Source organism: Egretta garzetta, unplaced genomic scaffold (genome assembly GCF_000687185.1).
Source record: "Egretta garzetta isolate BGI_Z169 unplaced genomic scaffold, ASM68718v1 scaffold38, whole genome shotgun sequence".
In the NCBI taxonomy this organism is placed as follows: domain Eukaryota; kingdom Metazoa; phylum Chordata; class Aves; order Pelecaniformes; family Ardeidae; genus Egretta; species Egretta garzetta.
In genome coordinates, this window is record NW_009260667.1 from 3,093,272 (window position 1) to 3,111,870 (window position 18,599).

Sequence of the window (18,599 nt, forward strand, 5' to 3'; positions counted from 1 at the left end):
CCACTGACCTGCGCTCGGCTTCGGATACCCTCTAGCCCCGGTGATACTTTCTGCAGAATTGGTGACAGTCTTTGTTTCCCGTCATGTCTGTGCACTTTGTTCCCCAAGCACGGAACCTTGCACTTGTCCACGTGAAACTCTCTCCTGTTTTCTTTTCCCCACTCACATCTCATCTCTACCTTGTGAAGAGGATTTTGAATTGTGACACAGAGTGCTTGAAGCTCCTCCCAAACAGGAGGAGCTGCAGATTTACCGAGGTACTCTTTGTCATTGCCTTGATGAAATGTAGGGTGGAAGTCTGAATGGTACGTGATCCAAATTCATCAGTGTTGGTAACCTGTCTTACTGTAGCTGGTCTTGGAAAAGTAATGGAATGTTTCTTCAGGGTACAGTGAATGTTGTAGACCTGACCACATAGCCAGAAAGACTTTTTTTTAATCAATAGTGGGAAGTCAGGAGTATGGGATAGGGATGATTTACAAAGGTAAAGTTCCCTGCTAAATATCAAGGGATCTCTTACCCTAGAATAAACAAGCAAAACTTTCTGAGCCTTCTTGAAGACTTTTTTTTTTTTCCCCAGTCTTTTTTCTGTTATTTCTTGTAGTTTAAATGAACTGTTCAAAACAGATCAAACAACATTTCACACAGTTGCTGATCAGGCCTCATCTGTATTTTCATACAGCGACTTCAGTAATCACTTTGTTCACTTGAGGCAGCTCAGTTCAGCTGGTACATCCTAGGATCAGCTTCTCTGTCTTCCCCACATCACTTAATTGGCAGCTCATTATTGCCTTGTGACATCCAGATGTTTTCCTTGTGATTACACACAGCTTTAGATCTTACTAGTCCCCAGGTGCATCACCTGGTGCTATGCCCTTCATACCATGGAATTGCATTCTGGTGGCATCACTCCAGCCCTGAAGACAGTCCAGAACTTCCTGTACAGTAGTGTGACCTTCCTCTGTATGGTAATGTCATAATGTCAGACCCCTGTGCTTTTTGGGGGTGGGGTTTCTGGTTTGGTTTTATTTTGGTCAGGAACCCTGTAAAGTGTTAAATAAGGCTGCTAACATCAACATTCTTTGTGGAACTTCACTAGTAACCTTCAATCAGCTCTGTATTTCTTTCAGCTGAGCGTGTTGTCATCTTCCTGTCATACATTTTAAATTCTTTTCTCATTTGTTTTGTGGCACAATATTGTATGCTTTTTTGAAGCATACAGCTTGACTTTTGGGAGGCCTCAACTTTGTATTCCTGGTAGCTGTGGTGACAGACAGCTGCTGGCTTCTCTCTCCCCGCTGTAGAAAGCGGCTCAGATAGGCCTTCCTCTTGCAAGGCTTTTTAGAGGGAAAATTCAAGCTGTCAAGCAGTATAAGTTCAGGCAATATATCTTTTTTCCAGCTAGTATTTTACTACTAATTATTATTATCTCCTGTCATACCCCCCAAGTTGTTTTCTCCGCTTTGTTTCCCTACTCAGGCTGTAGCTCTTACACTGGCAGTTCTCAAGAACAAGCGGAGCTGGGGAAATAAAAGTGTAGAAGAGTTGGAGCATTAGGTTTCACCAGAGTGCCTCTCTCTAAGCACATCTTAATGAATGTCTGAATAGGGAGCTTTTGTGAGTCGAAGATCACAGGCTGAGCTGACACCTTTCTACCAGGAAGAAAACACTTGATCCTCACAACCCTACCAACCACAAACATAGCTGCTGCCTCCCCTTCACCTTTCAAGCCATTGAATCTTCTGTCCCAGCTCAAGGAATAGGCTCGGTGCTTACAGGAAGAGTAATCAAGGTGTATCTTAAATTGGTGTGTTTAAGAAGTAATTACTGCTAACTTGGAAAAATTATTTACCCAAGTCAGGAGACTCTCTGCAAGGGTTTTATTCTGAATTTCCCTGCTTTTCTCTGTATGTTTGCCACTAAGGCGGCTGGAACAGGGTTTACGCAGTGGAAGTCAAATTATTAAGAGCCTGTGCACCTAGAAACATTCTACTTACTCAAGACTCAGTGAAATTGGATGGAAAATGTCCTCTGGAAGCCATAAATAACCTCTTAGTGTTTGATATCAGTATTCGGGGCATGAAGTCACAACAAGGGCATAAGAACCCTTACAAGAAAGGGAGGGGAAGAAGGAAGGGAGAGCAGCAGTGAAATGGCTCCTCTTTTTCTGAAGCTGGGAGCTTGGGCTTGGATAGCTGAGCCAGAGATCTTTGTGTTTCTTTGACAGGGGAGAGCTGTGTCAGAAAACCTTTCTGCCTGGGACCACAGAGGTTTAAAACGAATACTTGGTGGAGTGATTATCGCTTTCATACATCCTGGGAGAAAAGACAATAAAAAAACCAATGTGGGTTATACAGTTAAACTCCCAACTATGGAAGCGTGCACGCACATCCCTTCTGTCATTTAGGACTGAGCTGAGAGTGCGTATAATACTAGAAACAACTAAAACCTTTGAGAGTAAACTTTTCCTTACGTAATTCTGCCTGAGATAAATGCCAGTAAAAAGGAAAGCAAAGGTGCAGATCTAGGGGGAAAAGAGCATTTTGGTAATTTTAAAGTTTTAATAGAATGTAAATCATAGGTTCAGTTTAGTTATTGATATGTACAGTAATGTTAAAATATGTTCTGTATAAAGAGTTGAATCTGGTATATACGTTACTTGGGTCAGTGTAGGTCTCCTGGAGTGGCAGTGTAAATGCTTGCATCTTTCATGGTTATACAAAAGCTAGAAAGTAACAATTGTAATTTAGGCCTTAGCATGCATTTCCTTGGCAAGCAGCTACAATGGCTTAAAATATTACTGTTCCTCTGCTGGAGGTTAGTGCCCACACAGACGCGCGAGACCTCTTAAGCTGCTTCAGTGCTGACCACTTTCCATGGCAATTCAAGCTGAAACGCTAGTAACAAATAGCTGAGAAGGACGGTAACATCTTCAACTAAGTGAATTAACATGTGTCTCTGGGACTCCCTTCCACAGTATTTAAGGTTTTGTGTTAAATTGTGCTATATTGCAGAGCTTCTTTATCTTCCACTATAAAGAGCTTTTAAATAATTAATAGCCCCCCCAAGCCTTTTTGTATGACTTCTATTATACTGTCAGTGGGGCAGGCAGTAGAGGCACGCTGACATTAGTTGCAGGGATTGATGATTACGTTTTGCAGTCCTTAAGCCTGAATAGTTTTTTGAATAGCTTCAAGAGCTTTCATTACAGATTTTTACCAAGCACTAGGAAATCTCTATCACAACTTCATTCTAAGATCATGTCAATTGAAACTGTTGTTTTGGGAATTCACAGGGTCAATGATTTGAAGACCGGTACGCTGGTAGGAACTGACAAATATGGAAACAAATACTATGAAGACAAAAGAAACTTCTTTGGTATGTGTGCTAATATAAACACCTCCTGACTGACTGTCGAACTTTGTATAGCTTGTGTAGTTTTGGCTAGTGAAATAGAAGTTGTTGCCTGCCCGACATCCTCGCACTTGATTTGTGTGAGTCTTAGAGAGGGGGCCTATAGAAATGCTTTGACAACGTCTGTCTCTTTCCTGCTTCCCTCGAGTCATTTGCAAACATAGTCAATCTGAAATAATAAATATGGGATAAATATAAGCCAGTCAGATGCTCTCCATGTAGGTATGCCTACATGGTAATGTGACTGAGAGCTGAATTTGGTCCTTGACCTAAAAGCTGATAGTTTAACAGGTGAGGGAAGAAACAGAAATGCCTTTAAAACTGCTGCACAGCTGTACTTACTTACATGATTACTCCAGGGCAAAGAAACACAGGTTAGCTTAAACTTCCAATTACCATAAGTAATGGGATTTTAAATAACATTTGTAGAGTACTTAAAAAGGTAGCACCTAAAATGATGAAGGTGACACCTAAGCAATTGACATGCTGGTTAGGCCAAGCTCTGCCTACTGGAGGTTAATTTGTAGGGTACTTGGGGAAAGCAGTTGCTGGTAAACATTGCTTGGTAGTTTTATATGGCTGAAAGTTAGTTCAGTCTTATGTTACTGATGGCGGTGTCCTTTTGCAAAAGTCTCCTCTTAATTGGGAAAAAAAAAATCCCCAAACCTGTTTCTCTACCTGAAAATTTTGTAAGTTCCTATTTCCCATTACTTCCATAATAGCTAATACTTGCTTCCTTGTGAGAGCATTAGATGCAGCCATATAAAAATACAGTAACAGTGTAAATACATAAGACTTAGAAAAATAGAAGCTATACTGACTTTGAAATAAGTACCCGTAATGGTAGATACTTTTAGTCAAAATACTTTTCCTTGTGTTTTTGTGAATTCTGTCCTTTTTATGAAATCTTTTTTTTTTTTTTTTAGCTAATGCAATGTTTCTGTTTGTTTATTTAAGGTCGACACAGATGGGTAATCTATACTAATGAAATGAATGGCAAAAATACGTTTTGGGAAGTTGATGGAAGTATGGTCCCCCCCGAATGGTAAACCATTTAGCTTAATAATGTAGACAGATGCCAATTGTGTAATTGCCTGTATATTTTCTTGTATTACAAAGCAGAATACTAAAAAACCCTCAACAACTTTATGGTAATAAAGCTTTCTTGGACGCAGCTATCTTATATATGACCAGAAGATCAGGCTGGTTACTTTTAATTTTGAACCGCATTCATAATGTTATATTGCTCACTGTCCTGACAGTCGCACTCGCTGCTGCTTGGAATCAGAAAAGCATTTTGCCAGCCAGATTGAGTGGGTCAAGCCAGTCTTCCAATTTTCCCTATTAGTTGTGGTTCCATCTTAATGGTTTGGCAAAGCCTACAATAGCATTGAGCAGCCAGAGGTAGAAAAAATATTTCTATTATCCGTTCTAAACAAGCACCTAAAGAATGTAAGGCAATGATGGAACAACATTCCTTAATCCACAGCCATTAACAGCATAATTGTTTCAGTTGATAGACATTGACGCTTTACAAGATGATCAACAGCAAAGGGCCAGGATGCTCTGTATGTTGACTGCTACTTGATTATAATTTTTTGTAAAGTTTTATTTTCTGTTCATGCATTTCAGCAATAATTCTGTACAACCTTGAGTTCCAAAAGATCTCTGGCCCCGTAGCTTTTAATACTCTTTTTTGTCTTCCTGAATAACTTGGCAAAAAACACACACCAAATAAATTAAGTCTATGCTAGCAAAACCAATCTCTACCTGATTCTCGAGGAATATGAATAGCACTTCAGCTACAAGGCAGTGAAAGGTGCTATGAAGTAAGAGGTGCTTGGGTAGACTGAGCGTTGGTGAGTGCTGGTTTTTATTATTCCTGTGATAGATGTTCTGTGCCAGGGCTGAGATTGACTATCTAAACTCCTAAATTGTGGCGCTCAATGGAACATTTGAGAAATGCGTGGGTAGACTGTCTAGGTAGTCAATTCTGTTTCAAATTCTCCCAGCCTTAAAATTATATTTAATGCAGTTAATGCTTTTTTCTGTCTTCTCCAGTGAGAGCTTAATGGCATTGGTTTTTAGAAGTGACGTTAGAATCTCCAAAATGAGCATGTTCATGCCCATCCAGGACCGTTCTTGTTATCTGTGTAGTAACTGTTTGGTTCTAGTTTTTATCCTTTCACTATTAGACTGTGCTGGTTTTCAAGATTTTCCTTACTTTGAGGCACGGCTTTTGTTGTGGTTTTTTTTTTTCTTTTGTTCATGCTTACGTGTCCTAACAAACCTCGATAAAGGGTTTCTTCCTGAGTATGAAAGGGGTGTTTCTAGGATTAAGTAGCTTGTTAAGATCACATAAATTAGTGAGGTAGAAAAACTTGTTTTCCTATTGATGTGGAAAAAATTGCCCTGGAAGAAACAGTGAACATTTCATTATTTTCAAGACTGGTCACTGCAATGGGGCACAAAAGGATAAACAGTCCCGTGTTCTAAGGTATTTTTGTCAGGAAATTTAGTTGTGCAGTACTGTTCACTGTTTTTTTTTTATTGGTGATAAATTTGTAGGTCCCATGGCAACCTTAGATGTTCATTCTTACGTAGGAGTCCTAGCTTTGTGACACATCTAAATCACTGACCTGTAATTCTATACTGTTTAGATACATCTTTAAAAATATAAGTAATTTAACTGGGAATAAATGCTGTCTTTTAAGACTGTATTTTTTTTTTTCATCTGATGGTATTAATATTGTTCAAGGTCAATATAACACTGGCGTTGTGCAACTACACAGGAAATTAGTGGGTTTTTTGGACACAGAAATTTGTTGGAAATAAAATAGATTGTGTGAAATTACTTCTGTTAACAAAGAGATTAATTTGGTCCATAGTATAGTAGTATCTGTCCTGTCAATTGTAAAAAATGTTTATTTCTTAAAGCACTAGCCCTCCCTTTAACAGATGGAAAGGTGAGACAAGTTTGTCATCCTTGGGTCAGCTGGGAAGTGGATAAAGTACCTCTGTAACAGCTGGGTTGTGATCTGAATACTTCTTTTAAATGCTGGTTTTTGACTCTGGGTTCTAGTTAATTCAGCACAGTAGGGCAGTTTCTGGGTATGATGTTATACCCTCTGCAGGTGGAAGCAGGTTTTACTACATTGTTTATGCTGGTGTTACTTTCAGGAAATATTTTGGAACTGTCATGCCTAAAGAGGACACTTTTTACAAAATCGAGGTTTAGGACCAGGGTTAACCTAGAGGTTTCAGATGTTCCTTTTTTAAATAGTAATCGTAACTAGTTTGTAATGATTTTGTAGTACTCTCATAAAAATCCTACTGTATGTAGGATTACACTACTGATTCTCCTACTGATTACACTATTTTCTTGGGAAGTACAGAGAACACCAGCAGATGTGCAGGAAAAAGACTTTCTTCCTTTTTTCTTTTTCAGTCTAAGTCATACTACAGGTTGGTTTTCTCCATGTTTCTGGTTGTTGAATATGAATACACTGTTCATCTTAAAGTATAATTTTTGTGGTCAGTCATGTGCCTTCAGGATTGTGGAATATGAGTGATTGTTGAATCAGGTGGACCTCATCATGCGTGATGAATTGGAAAAAAGCATTTTGGTATATTAAAAAGTTCTGAAAACAACTGTCTCGAAAAAATAAAATGAGAATTCATTTAGCTACCCCTTACCTTCTGTCACATACTGGAGAAAAGGAAAAAGCAGCAAGAAAAAACATCTCGTGTAATAACATATTGTAGTACTGTTTTTAGGAACTACTGAGTATTTTCAGTATTCTGAAATAATTGATGTAATGTCTTTTGACAGCGGATGTACTGAAATCACAGTCTGAAGGAAATCAAGAGAGTTGTTTTGACATACGTCTACTATACAAGGAATTGAGACTGTTGCTTTTTTTAAATGTTGCCATGCCAGAATATGTAGGCTTGCGGTTTATTCTGGTTTAGTTGTGTTATTTAACCTCTTTGTTACTCTGGGTTTTCTTTTTTTATCTTCAACATCAAGATGTTGGTATCTATGTTTTTGGAGACAAGTTAATTAGGTTTTTTTAAAATCCCCTCAGTACTTGCATTGGGAATGATTAGTATTAATCTTCTTGTAATGCTATACAAGATATTTGGCACATTTTTTTTTTTCCTACACAAAGGCATCTTTTATACTGTTAGACAGAAAAGCCAAAATACTTGTTTCGTCTCCTACTGTTCAGAGCATGTTGTTTGCAGGAACTTAGTGCTTCCATTTTTGAACACAGTGATAGGGTGTGCTCCATGAACGTATAAACAATAAAAGTTAAATCTGTTCACCAAGGCCTGTATGGACTCTATTTAGTGCTTCCATAGATGTCTCCATTACCTTTAGTGCTTCCATAGATGTCTCCATTACAGAATTGCTCTAATCATTGGGCTGTGTGTTGAGTTCATTTCTATTTTACTGTTATGTTACAAGGCCCAGTGTTTTTTGTTCCTCATTCACTTATCTCCCAACCTAAAATACTACAGTTAGCAAATCATCTCCAAGAGCAGCAGGTAATAACTATTTTATACAGCTGGCATATGCTGCTTCATGCATGTGCTCACATTCATGTAGTCACAACTTATGTACAGATGCACTCATCACAAGCAAAACTTTTTTTTGTTTGCACAAAAATAATCAAAAACCAAGCAGGACGATGATACAGATAAATGACTTCTAGGTTTAATATTTTATACTTTTGGCTCTGTAGAAAAGCTTTTGAAAAGTTTCAGGAAAGAAAATGTTAGCGTTAAGAGGAACACATGACTCATTTGGAATCCCTAGGCAGCTTACAAGTAGTAGTTAGGGTGCCAAAAGTATTTTCACAGGCAAAGAGTTTTCATAGTAAAAACTGGCTATCTTGAATGTGTACTTCTTGATAATAATGCCATTTCCTCTCTTCCTAGGGCAAGGGCTGTAGGTGTTACAGTTTTCTCCATCCACCCTCCCACCTGCCCCAGTAGAAGCAGGCTTGGATCACAGGCAAGCTGAAGCCTAGGTGAAATGTTCTGGGCAGGTTTGTTAGTAAGGAAGCATGCTTAAAGCAGTGTTAGGGGTTTTTTTCCACCCCCCTTAAGCAAAGGCTGCACAGAGAACTGAAATATTAGGGGTGTAAAATATAGATAGAAGAATCAAAGAGCTCAGTGCTGCTTTTTTCATGAACGTTATTGCCAGCTGCAGATTATCTGCACTCTCAAGTTTGGCAGCATGGCAAGTTGCATTGTCTTATTTTGCAATCACAAGAGGAAAAGGAGTGAAATCATATGGCTGGGTGTAGAGACAGAAGGCATGACCCTGCTCTTCTCACACCAGCAGCCTCTTACTTTATGGTGTGCAGGCAGAGAGCAACTAGCAGTGCTGCAGGATGATCTGGGTTTTATAGGAATGGCAGGTTGAGTAAGTCCACGTGATCATATTGCTGAGAATGAAGTGTGCCTTCCTGAGAAGTAGAAAGAATTACTGCACTCATGCAAAGTGACTCTTCCTTGCTGCTTAATACCAGGAAGACTTATATAGGGTGTAGCGGTTGAGCAGTGGAAGAAGCCTAGGGAAGAGCAGCAGGAACAATCAAACCTCTGAAGACGGTTGGAAAGATTTGGGGTTACTTAAAAAGGAGAGGAAATAACCATGGGTATAATCTTGAAGCATTTAATCTCTTGAGGAAGAAGAAGGCATAGTCCATCTTTCACAGATAGATGGGTAGAATAGGAAGCAGTAGGTTTAAATTACAGAAGTGGTGATGCAGGTTGGACATTACTATCCTTACCACTAAAAAATTCTAGTCATCTTCACTGGTACAATATCTTGGTTTGGGAAGATGAGCAAACCAGTATTACAGCAATTCCATAAACATTTGAGCAGTTGCCTGCTGGGAGTGACGTGGATGTAGCTGATACTTCCTTGGGTCTGAAGCATATGCAGTGTCTAAATCCCTTCTAGACTTGTATTTCTTATTTAATGGTGGGACTTGATGATATTAAAGGTCTTTTCCAACCTAAACGATTCTATGATTCTTGATTCTTTGATCCTCATATCTAAGGGTTTGACGGTCATTTCCACTGAAACAAGGTGAGGGGGAGACGACTGAGTATCTTACTGTCCTTAATCTTTTTGGGATCAGAGGAGAGAGTAGCATTTTTTTTTTCTCCAAGTTGCCTTTATCAGTCTTGATTTTCTGGTTATGTTCACATCTCATGTAAAAGTTCCCTGTGTGTCTGCTTATTCCTGTCATGGGCTCCTATGTGCTATTCACTGAGCAGGATACTCCTGTAGCTGGAATTTGGAAGAGCGCAAGTTTGCATTTGGAGGATTCTGGGAGGTTCAGCTTGAGCCAACTGAGGAGGGGGGAACTTGGAACCCAATTCTTTCAACAGGGTTATGCTGTGGAGTAAGGCTTCCTTTGGAGAGCATGTAAAGTCCATGCAAGTCAAGGCCTGATACCCTGCTGGATGCTAGAGCCATGCTTCTCTTGCATCAGATTCAAAGCCTTTTGAGGCTGTCTGCACACTGTTCATTTACCATTTATCTGGTTTAATGTAATTTGGATTGTGTTTTGGCCAAGTACTTTGCAAAAACAAATTGACAACTGGTTTATGTATACAAACTAGTTAAAAATAATTTGTTCTTTCAATATGTTATGTCCTGCGGGGAAGGAAGAACTGTAATTTCAGAATAGTTTTCTCTTTTTGCAGGGACACTTCCTTTTGCCAGCATTGTTCCATGTATGTGCAACGTTTGTCCCTTACTTCTGTATGGTGCAAATCTGACATCTTTGGAAGGAGCTTAGGGATTGTTGACTTCATGTGATGAAGTATTTCAAATTTAACTTCAGTTTAATGGTCTACATCCTCTTTGTTATTTGATTTGACAGCTGAAGGAGGGAGAAATGTAGCATCTCTGACTTCAAGTGCCAAATATACTAAGAAATGTAAAGAAATGTGATATTCTTCTGTAAAACTGCTGCTTTTCAAGTCTGCCTGAAAGGGAAAACAAAACAGAAAGATGGAACTGAAAAGGAACGGGAGAGTAAAATTTCCATCCTTTCAGTAGCTTCACAATATATTTATGAGTTTTATAACTAGATTAAATGCTGGTGTGGTGTTTTCAGGTGAATGGGATGCCGTCTCGTTACTATGCAATGGTATCTTATAGTAGCTTGCACGAGAAATCAAAGTTAATCTTCCATATGTGCACAAATAAAAACATGTTTCTTGTCCCTTTTTCCTTCCCACGCATAGACCTGGAATAACAAGTGAAGACTATCTCTAAAATAAAAAAAGCTTATTTTTATGCTAGTCAAAGTTAAATCCCCGATTTCTCATTCACTTAACGTACTTGGGAAAGCACTGAAATACTTTTTGCCCTCTGACCATAACACACATCTTCACTTCTCTTTTGTCTTACTGCAATGCTGTTAACTTGTTGAAAAAAAAACTGGATGCCAGCAAGTTGGCAGACGTCCTGAACTTACATAGACAGTGCCTGAACCTTGCAGATGCACATATGGTAGTAGCTACGGAGTTAGTGTGGCATCGGTTCTTGTTTGACAGCTTGTACATCATATAATTGGCTCCAGGCCCTTGAGCTTCAGTTTGAAATCTCCTTGCTTTTAAATATTTGTCTGACTTGGGAGAAAATTCTACACAGTCTTGAGAGCGGCTGAAGATACTTGGAGGTGTCTTTCATCAGTTTACCCAAGGAAAAGTCCAGAGGCTTTGCTAACCTCAGCCTGCTTGGTAGTGATTCTGCTCTGTGATCCAGGAAGCTTCTTCAGAGCTTCTGCTATCCTCCTTGTTTTCTTTGCTCCGTGTAAGTTGTCTGCTGCTTTGTAGGTTTTAAGTCATTAATTGCTTTTGAATCCTGTTTTTCCGTGCCTGGATTTATAGGCAGAGTTTGTATAGAAATTTGGCCATCTGCAAGATGTCAAATCTCTTAATTCATGCTGTTCAATCTAGTGTGGGAAAAGCTTTTCTTGAGCATCTGGGGGTAGAGTCTATGAGGCTTCAGGGCTTCAAAGGACTCTTTGAGGGAGATTGTCAAGGGGAAAGTCTTCCCAAAATACAGGTTTTGGTTTTTACATATTTTGCATAAGTGGAGACTGGGAGCTTTTGTTTGAGAGAACAGACTCTTTGCAAATCAGAATGCTTTTAGAAGTCGCATGTTGGGCTTCTAAGAGGAATCTGTTGTGACCAGGCTTAAGCCCTGAAACTCTTAAATATAAATGTACTTACCAGTGGATGGAGTTGTAAACAAACTTTTGAAATCTCTTCAGGCATGTCAGTACCCATGACTGTACTGAATTGTCTCATAGGTGAGCAATTATTTTTGTATTTTCCAGTGAGAAAATGGAGTTTAAGGATTGGTTTTGCTGATCTATTTAAATTTGAGCCCAACTTCATATTGATATTTTTTAATTTCAGAAAATCCTGAAAGCCAATATAGTAAAGCTTTAATTACTCCAGAATACTGTATTCTAAAAGACTTCATGGATTTAGTCTTAGAAAAGCTGCAAAGCAATTGTTTAAATGACAGAATACTATTCTGCTTTCTGTCTGCTGAGTTAAATGAGTAAATAAACTCAAGTCAATATTGTGATAATTTTTCTGACGTTTCAAGGAGTGTATGATGTAAGTACGCTTGTAACAAAAGAGCTGCCAGACATCATGCAAGCTTGAAATCTAGTTGATTTTAACTAGGCTTTAATAGAGTTCTTATGCTCCACCTGCTCCAGCCTGTCTTTCAGGGCCTTTGTAACTGCATTTCTGTCTAAGAAGACAATTTTTTGTGTGTCCTGTTGATGTGCACAACTCTCAGGGGAGCGCGAGGACGGTGGGGCATGGTGACAGGTGCATAAATAGGGTTTTGTTTGCAGGATCCCTGTCCGCTATTACCAGAAGCATCACTGCGTGAAGGTGTGTGAGTTTAAGTTGCCTCTATATGGTATGGTAAGCGGTTTTGAAAAGATGAGGCTCCTCTGGAGTGATGCTACGAAGCATTTTGAAATGCAGTACTTAAGTCAGTATTGGCAGAATGTATATGGGTCTATGGACTGTTTTTTTCCCCTTCTTCCCATGCCAGAAACTGTCTGTTTCTCTGTGGTAGCAATGGAGACCTGGCTTGTTGGGTATGAGCATATGATCCCACCTCTATAAAGTTAGCTGTTTTTCAGCATTTCTGCCATCTTTGATGCTAGCCATTGTAGATTGTGCGATATCTCGGGTGGTGTGAAGCACACTAGTACACAGAATTCTTCTAACGGGCGTGAATTGGGAGAGGTAGTTCACCTACAGTCAGAGCTTTGTGTAACGGCCACGGCATTTCAGAGGCTGGTAATACAGGGTTTAAAATCAAGCAAGGCCTGATCCTGTAGTGCTATAGGGCCACCTTCTTCCAGAGAGAAATCATTATCCAAAATTTTCTTTTTTTAATAGAAGTAGTGGGAAATGTATGCTTCAAATGATACCAGATTCACAAAGGAGAGTGGAGGGAGCAAGAGAGAGATCCCCTTCCTATTCATGTTGCATTGAGTCACTTCATCTGAACATGTGTATAACTTTCAGGGGGCCATTCTTTACCTCTAAACAAGTTTTTCCTTCTTACTTTTAAATCATCTTATGGTTCCATCCAGTTTTGTATTCAAGCCAGTTTCCTGGCAGTCCGTAGTGCTACAACGTGTGGCCTTCATTTGGGGTTTTTGTTTGGTTTTTACTTATAGAAAATGAACATGTGGCTGACATTTTTGTTAAAGTGAGATTTTGTACTAAAGTTATATCCAAAGTTGTGAGCTTTTCTTTTTCTGAAATAAATGTCTAGAAGCTATTTGACTGAAAAGGTAATCAACCTTCTGTAGAGCTCTTCAGATTTAGAATATACTTGTCAGTCTATTTCTCACTACCTCTACTGTGGTTTTATTTTGCTGTATTCATGAAGTGTGCTGGATTTGTTGCTAAAAGCTGAAGATGCAATTTTTAGGCTTTCTAATAACTGGAATAGAAGACTTCTTATTCTTAGGTCAGGTCTTTGACAAAAGCTGATTAGGAAAAGCCTCTTTAATTCTATGTCAGTGAAAAATACATAAGCTTTCAAAAAAAGTCATAACCTCGCTTATGTCATAACTGCATACAGTATGAAGTACATGTAAACTGGAAGATAATTAAAATGTTACTCAGGTTTGAAAGTTGCTTTGGGAACTGAGGCAGAAATGGGATCAAAACAATTGAGTTGATCCCTGCCATAGTGTTTCAGTAAATTGTTATGGAAAATACTTTGCTCAGTCATTAATGTTTGCACAGGGGAGGATTGACATTTAGTTCATAGGTAAAGGATAATCACTATAATCACTTGGTAATTACCCCATTACTGATTGGTATTCATCATTTTATTGTGCAGTCAGTAAACATTTATGTGATTGTTTTAGGTGAACCTGCATCATTAATCCATATCCCAAGTGGTAGCCTCATGAATGCTTTAAAGATGGTATTGAAATTGTTGCACAGCAAAGTCTTCTGGTAATTAAAAACAGAAGAAAACAAACAAAAAAATCCCCAAACCCAACAAAAAAACTCAGACAACAAAACAAAACCTTGTGGTTTTGTCATTTGTAATGCCTGTCTTGGCCTGGCTGACTGGTTAAGGCCGTAGAAACACGTAACAATGAAATACTCTCTGCCCAAATAGTAAGCATACAAAGGAACAGGAAATTCAAACTCAGGTGTGTTTTCAGTTGCTTGGAAGTAGAACTGTTATTTATCAGTTATGTTTGTGTAATTACTTTAAATTGGTATTGTGTGGTCTCATTCAAATAATACTGGATTAAAATTATCCCCCTCCCCCAGTAAATAGTGTCTCTTCAGAGGAGAACCCTTGGGAGTCAGGAGGAAGGCTTGGTACAGATCATGTCATGTTCCTTAATAACAATGTGTCCTTTTCCTCTTAAGGCATCTCTGGCTTCACTCAATGACGGATGACCCTCCAACTACTCATCCACCAGTTGCTCGTAAATTTATCTGGGAGAACCATAAATTCAATCTGAGTGGCACTCCTGGACAGTATGTACCTTACTCTACTACTCGCAAGAAGATACAAGAGTGGATCCCACCTACAACAGCTAGCAAGTAACAACAAAAAAAAATGTGACTTGCCTCAGCTTTGGCTTTCAGTATGAATTGAATTTTCACTGGTTTTGTTCAAAATAAAAACCTCCTATAACAGCTGCAGTTTAGTTTACTGGGGGGAAAACAAGTGAGAAAACATTGGGAAGAGGTAGAGGACAGAATACATGACAAGTCTTAATTTCATCGAGATAATGGGCTTTTTGTCATATTGTCAGTAGCTCTTCACATAAGCAGCTCAAACTTTTTAACAGGATAACCAATTCTGTGACAGTCACTTCTCACATTTGTACCGTTCAACAGAATACAAATATAAATTTGAAATACAGGATTCTAGTCTTCAACATTATCCTATTATAGTCTCTGGATGGCAAATAATGTACTATTCATGTACTATTTTAGGAAGCCATCTCCTTAAATATTTATAAGACAAGTTAGAATAATAAGGCCAATCAAGGGTTATAGTTTTTATTCATAAATTCTCTGTGCATGAGTATGCATGCATTGCTGTATTACAATATGGTATGATACGTAATGCAAAACTTGTAAGGCTATAGTAATCAGATGATATCTCACCCCCTAAGGGGACTCATCAATAAGCAGAGGGCCCCCTGTCACAAAAATCTTTTTTTGCCACTTCCATGTTACTGAGATTGATTAGAAGATGTTCTCACAAGGGTTTGGGATGGGCTGTTTGCCTTGTTGTGGCAAGACTTTCAAGGTCCTTGGAAGTTTGAGAATGCACACTTTTTTGGGAGGTCGAGAAGTAAAATGTACCAGAACCTATTCTCAAAAATGTGAAGTCTGCAAGTTCGTGTTTGAAAGAGTTGGTTGGGGCTGTGGCTTTTTTCTGTATCTTGCAGTTGGTTGATTCTTATTCCAGCCTGCTAATATTTTTTTGGCAGAGCTGCCCGCTCCACATGGCTTCCTGTATCTGGTGATCTGTAGATAACTGATGGTGGTGGGATGCCCACCCAGCTCCTCCACTCGCTCCACTGCCTCAGCTGGATGGGGCAGAAAATAGAAAGCTCATGGGTTGAAAAAAAGATGGGGAGACTGCTTGCTGGTTGCCATCATGGGCAAAAGAAGCTTGACTTATTTATTGCCAGTTAAAATAGATTTGCATAGTGAGAAATGAAGGGAAAAAAAAGTAAAACACCACCTTCTTCCCCCCCCTGCCCCACCCCCTTCTGCCTAGGCTGGACTTCACACCTTCATCCCTGACTCCTCTACCTCCCCCCTGCAGCAGCGCTGGGGAACAGGGGTTGTGGTCAGTCCATAAACAGCCCTTTTCTGCTGCTCCTTCCTCCCACATTACCCCGTGGGTCCTCTCTACGTGCAGTCCTTTGGGATAATCCTGCTCCATGGGCTGCGATTCCTGTCAGGAAATACCTGCCTGCTCTGGTGGGGGCTCCTCCTGGGGCTGCCAGGAAGCTCGGCACCTGCAGCACCTCCTCACCCCCCTCCTGCTCTCACCTTGGTGTTCGCATGGCTGCTGCACACTTTTCTTTCCTCTGCCTCTGCAATGTTTCTGTCCTTTCTTAAATTCTCTTTCCCAGAGGCGCCGCCATCTTGTCTGAGGGCTCAGCCGTGCCCTGCGGGGGTTGGCTGGAACCGGCTGTGCCCAGCACGGGCCAGCCCCGGCCTCTCCTCACAGAGGCCCCTGCCGGCACCTTGACAATTACACCCAATACACTGACTTATAAAAATCATTGTTAAAGACAACTAAGGAGGGTTTTGAATATATTATATGCTTGCAATTGCCTGTCAAGAAGGAAAAAAACTACTTTGCTCCCGAACAGCCACCCGGGTGGCTGCACTGCTGGCTTCTTTTCCTTCGCATCCCCACCTGACTGGATTGCTTAACCCCCACTTGCTTCCTTATTAAATCAAATTCCATATTAATTCATTATTTAAAGGTGTGTGGGGTTTCGCTTTAATTGCTTTAAACTAGGTCTAGTCTTTAAATTAGTATGAAGTAGCACTTACTGAGATCTCCTCACCTATCTAATTAAAAAAAGGATAATGTTTAATTTACTTTAAGTCAACAAAAGCACCGAGCACAGCTGAAATGCAATTTGAGCCATACTGAGCAGTGTACGTGGAAAGGTCTCTTTCACATTTTCGTCTTGATAGATTGTCCTTAAGAAACAATTTTGCCCCAGCCCTGCTGAAGAGCTTCATTGCTATCACTCATCTATGCATGCCCTAGGGGCGCAAACCTGGGTAGAGCAATTAACTCTTATTAGTTTTAGCCTCTACTTCTTTCTAACGCATTTTCTACCTATTTCATTCCCCTCCCTTCTTTGTCCTGTGGATTTTTTGGATTGCAGCCTAAATACATGCCAGGAGGTAGAGTTGGGAATGAGCCTTTGTATCCAGGGGACAGATTAGGGGTGCAGCAACTTCCTACACCTCCTGTGCTGAAGAAAGAGGCCTCAGAGCTGGTTTGTCCTTTTTCTGTCAGCTGGAACAGAAACATGTAGGGAGGAAACCATTTTGAACAGCTTTGTGTGGAGTAATACTTCACAGAAAGGAAAATGGGCTCGTCCTCCTGCCCCCCTGGGCTGAAGTGAGCTTAGGACTCACTAGCTTGGTTTGGAAAGCATCATCAATCCGGTCTCTGGAGAGGACAGAAACCCGCTCATCCTGCTTTAATCAGCAAGAACCACAAATGCTGGATTCTAAACGCAGAATTTCACAGACACCTCTTGTAGCACTGCTCCTCCAAGGTAGGTGGCATAAGGCATGTTCAGGAAATAAAGCATATGCAGAAAAATCAGTGGTCTTCCACAGGGCTCTCTGTAAACGCCTCTGCAATTCAGTCTTTTTATCAGCAACCTTATTCACTTAGGGAAGTTCACCTTTGCTGATGACAGTGTCTCGGTGTCTAGGCTCAGTTGCTTTCTGGTCTAAATGACATTATAAATGCCAAGCTGGCTGAGTGTCATGGCAGATGGTGCCTTCAGCCAAGTGCAACTGAAGCACTGACAGGAATATTCCCCTTACACTAAATGTGACTTTAAAAGAGGCAACTTTCTGACATGGGAACTGCCCCATAAAGAAGACAAGTGCCTCTTCCAGGAGCAGCCAAGTGCTGAAACTTGCTTTTATTTTAAAATTGTGTCTTTACCGGTAGGTTTCTACGTCCCCACAGCCCTGGGCAACCCTTTGCTGCAGCTTGCTCAGAACTACCACTGTACCAACAGCACGCTTGGCTTGGCCCTGTGCGTTGGTGTGGAGCCCTTCCCTCAACGAGGTACTGCATCCTTCCTCCTGGCTGCCTGGGGCTGCACCCCTCTGCCTAATACAGCCAAAACTGCCCATGAGGCATTGGAGTGGAGAACGACAGAGAAAGGAGCTTCGGGAGACCATCTCCCTGTCTGAAGACCCCAGTAACAATGGGTCAGTACTGGGGCATGCAACACCGCTCTGCCGGCCACCCGCACCTCCCGTGTGCTGCATTCAGCCCCCCCGCTGGGCTGGCTAGCGTTGTGTGGCAGGACAGGCTGCCCAGTCCCCACCACTGAGGGTGTCTCTTTGCCAGCTGAGAGTTTATTGAGACCCTGACAGTCAACAGCCCAGGTCAGCACAGCACAGCGCGTTACAGTAACACGGATCCATTGGCAGCACATCACTCGCTAAGCCTCCAGATTTTGATCTTAAGACCCAGAAATGGCCCTGGCTGCCCAGGTCTGGAGTGGGTGGAGGTTGCCTTTCAGACAGAGGACCTGTGCTGTAGGCGTGTACGAACGGCACTGTTCAATGCTCTCGAGACTTGATATTGGCTTTGGTGTTGAAAGCACCTAATGAATCCACCGTAGCTCTGCTTGGCAAAACATTACTTAACTAGATGAGATAGATGGAGGGGAGAGGCAGCACCAGCCTTGCACTGAAGAGCTTGCAGCAGAGTTAACGTTTCATAACTATTTCTGGCTACAGCAAAAGGAGAAATCTTCAACAGGCGAGGACATCTGGGGCCATGTAAGAAAGCTGGAAGGAGAGGGGAGGAGGCCTTGTCCTTTCCCTCCCAACCC

General features: G+C 40.7%; 1 protein-coding gene across 1 annotated transcript; it reads left to right on the forward strand.

Annotated features, from left to right (window-relative positions):
* Positions 1-3,233: 3,233 nt before the first annotated feature.
* NDUFA12 (NADH:ubiquinone oxidoreductase subunit A12) lies at positions 3,234-14,981 on the forward strand. The gene is made up of 3 exons (XM_009645640.2): positions 3,234-3,378; positions 4,372-4,459; positions 14,389-14,981. Exons 1-3 carry the CDS (start codon positions 3,261-3,263, stop codon positions 14,567-14,569), a joined length of 387 nt encoding a protein of 128 aa, XP_009643935.1. The 5' UTR covers positions 3,234-3,260; the 3' UTR covers positions 14,570-14,981.
* The last annotated feature ends 3,618 nt before the right edge of the window (positions 14,982-18,599 follow it).

Bases quoted from the DNA above. Each gene is read 5' to 3' on its own strand.
- NDUFA12 (XM_009645640.2), top strand. From the start codon at position 3,261: ATGTCAATTGAAACTGTTGTTTTGGGAATTCACAGGGTCAATGATTTG. The intron at 3,379-4,371 runs GTATGTGTGCTA...TGTTTATTTAAG, and splicing joins AGACAAAAGAAACTTCTTTG to GTCGACACAGATGGGTAATC. The intron at 4,460-14,388 runs GTAAACCATTTA...TTTCCTCTTAAG, and splicing joins AGTATGGTCCCCCCCGAATG to GCATCTCTGGCTTCACTCAA.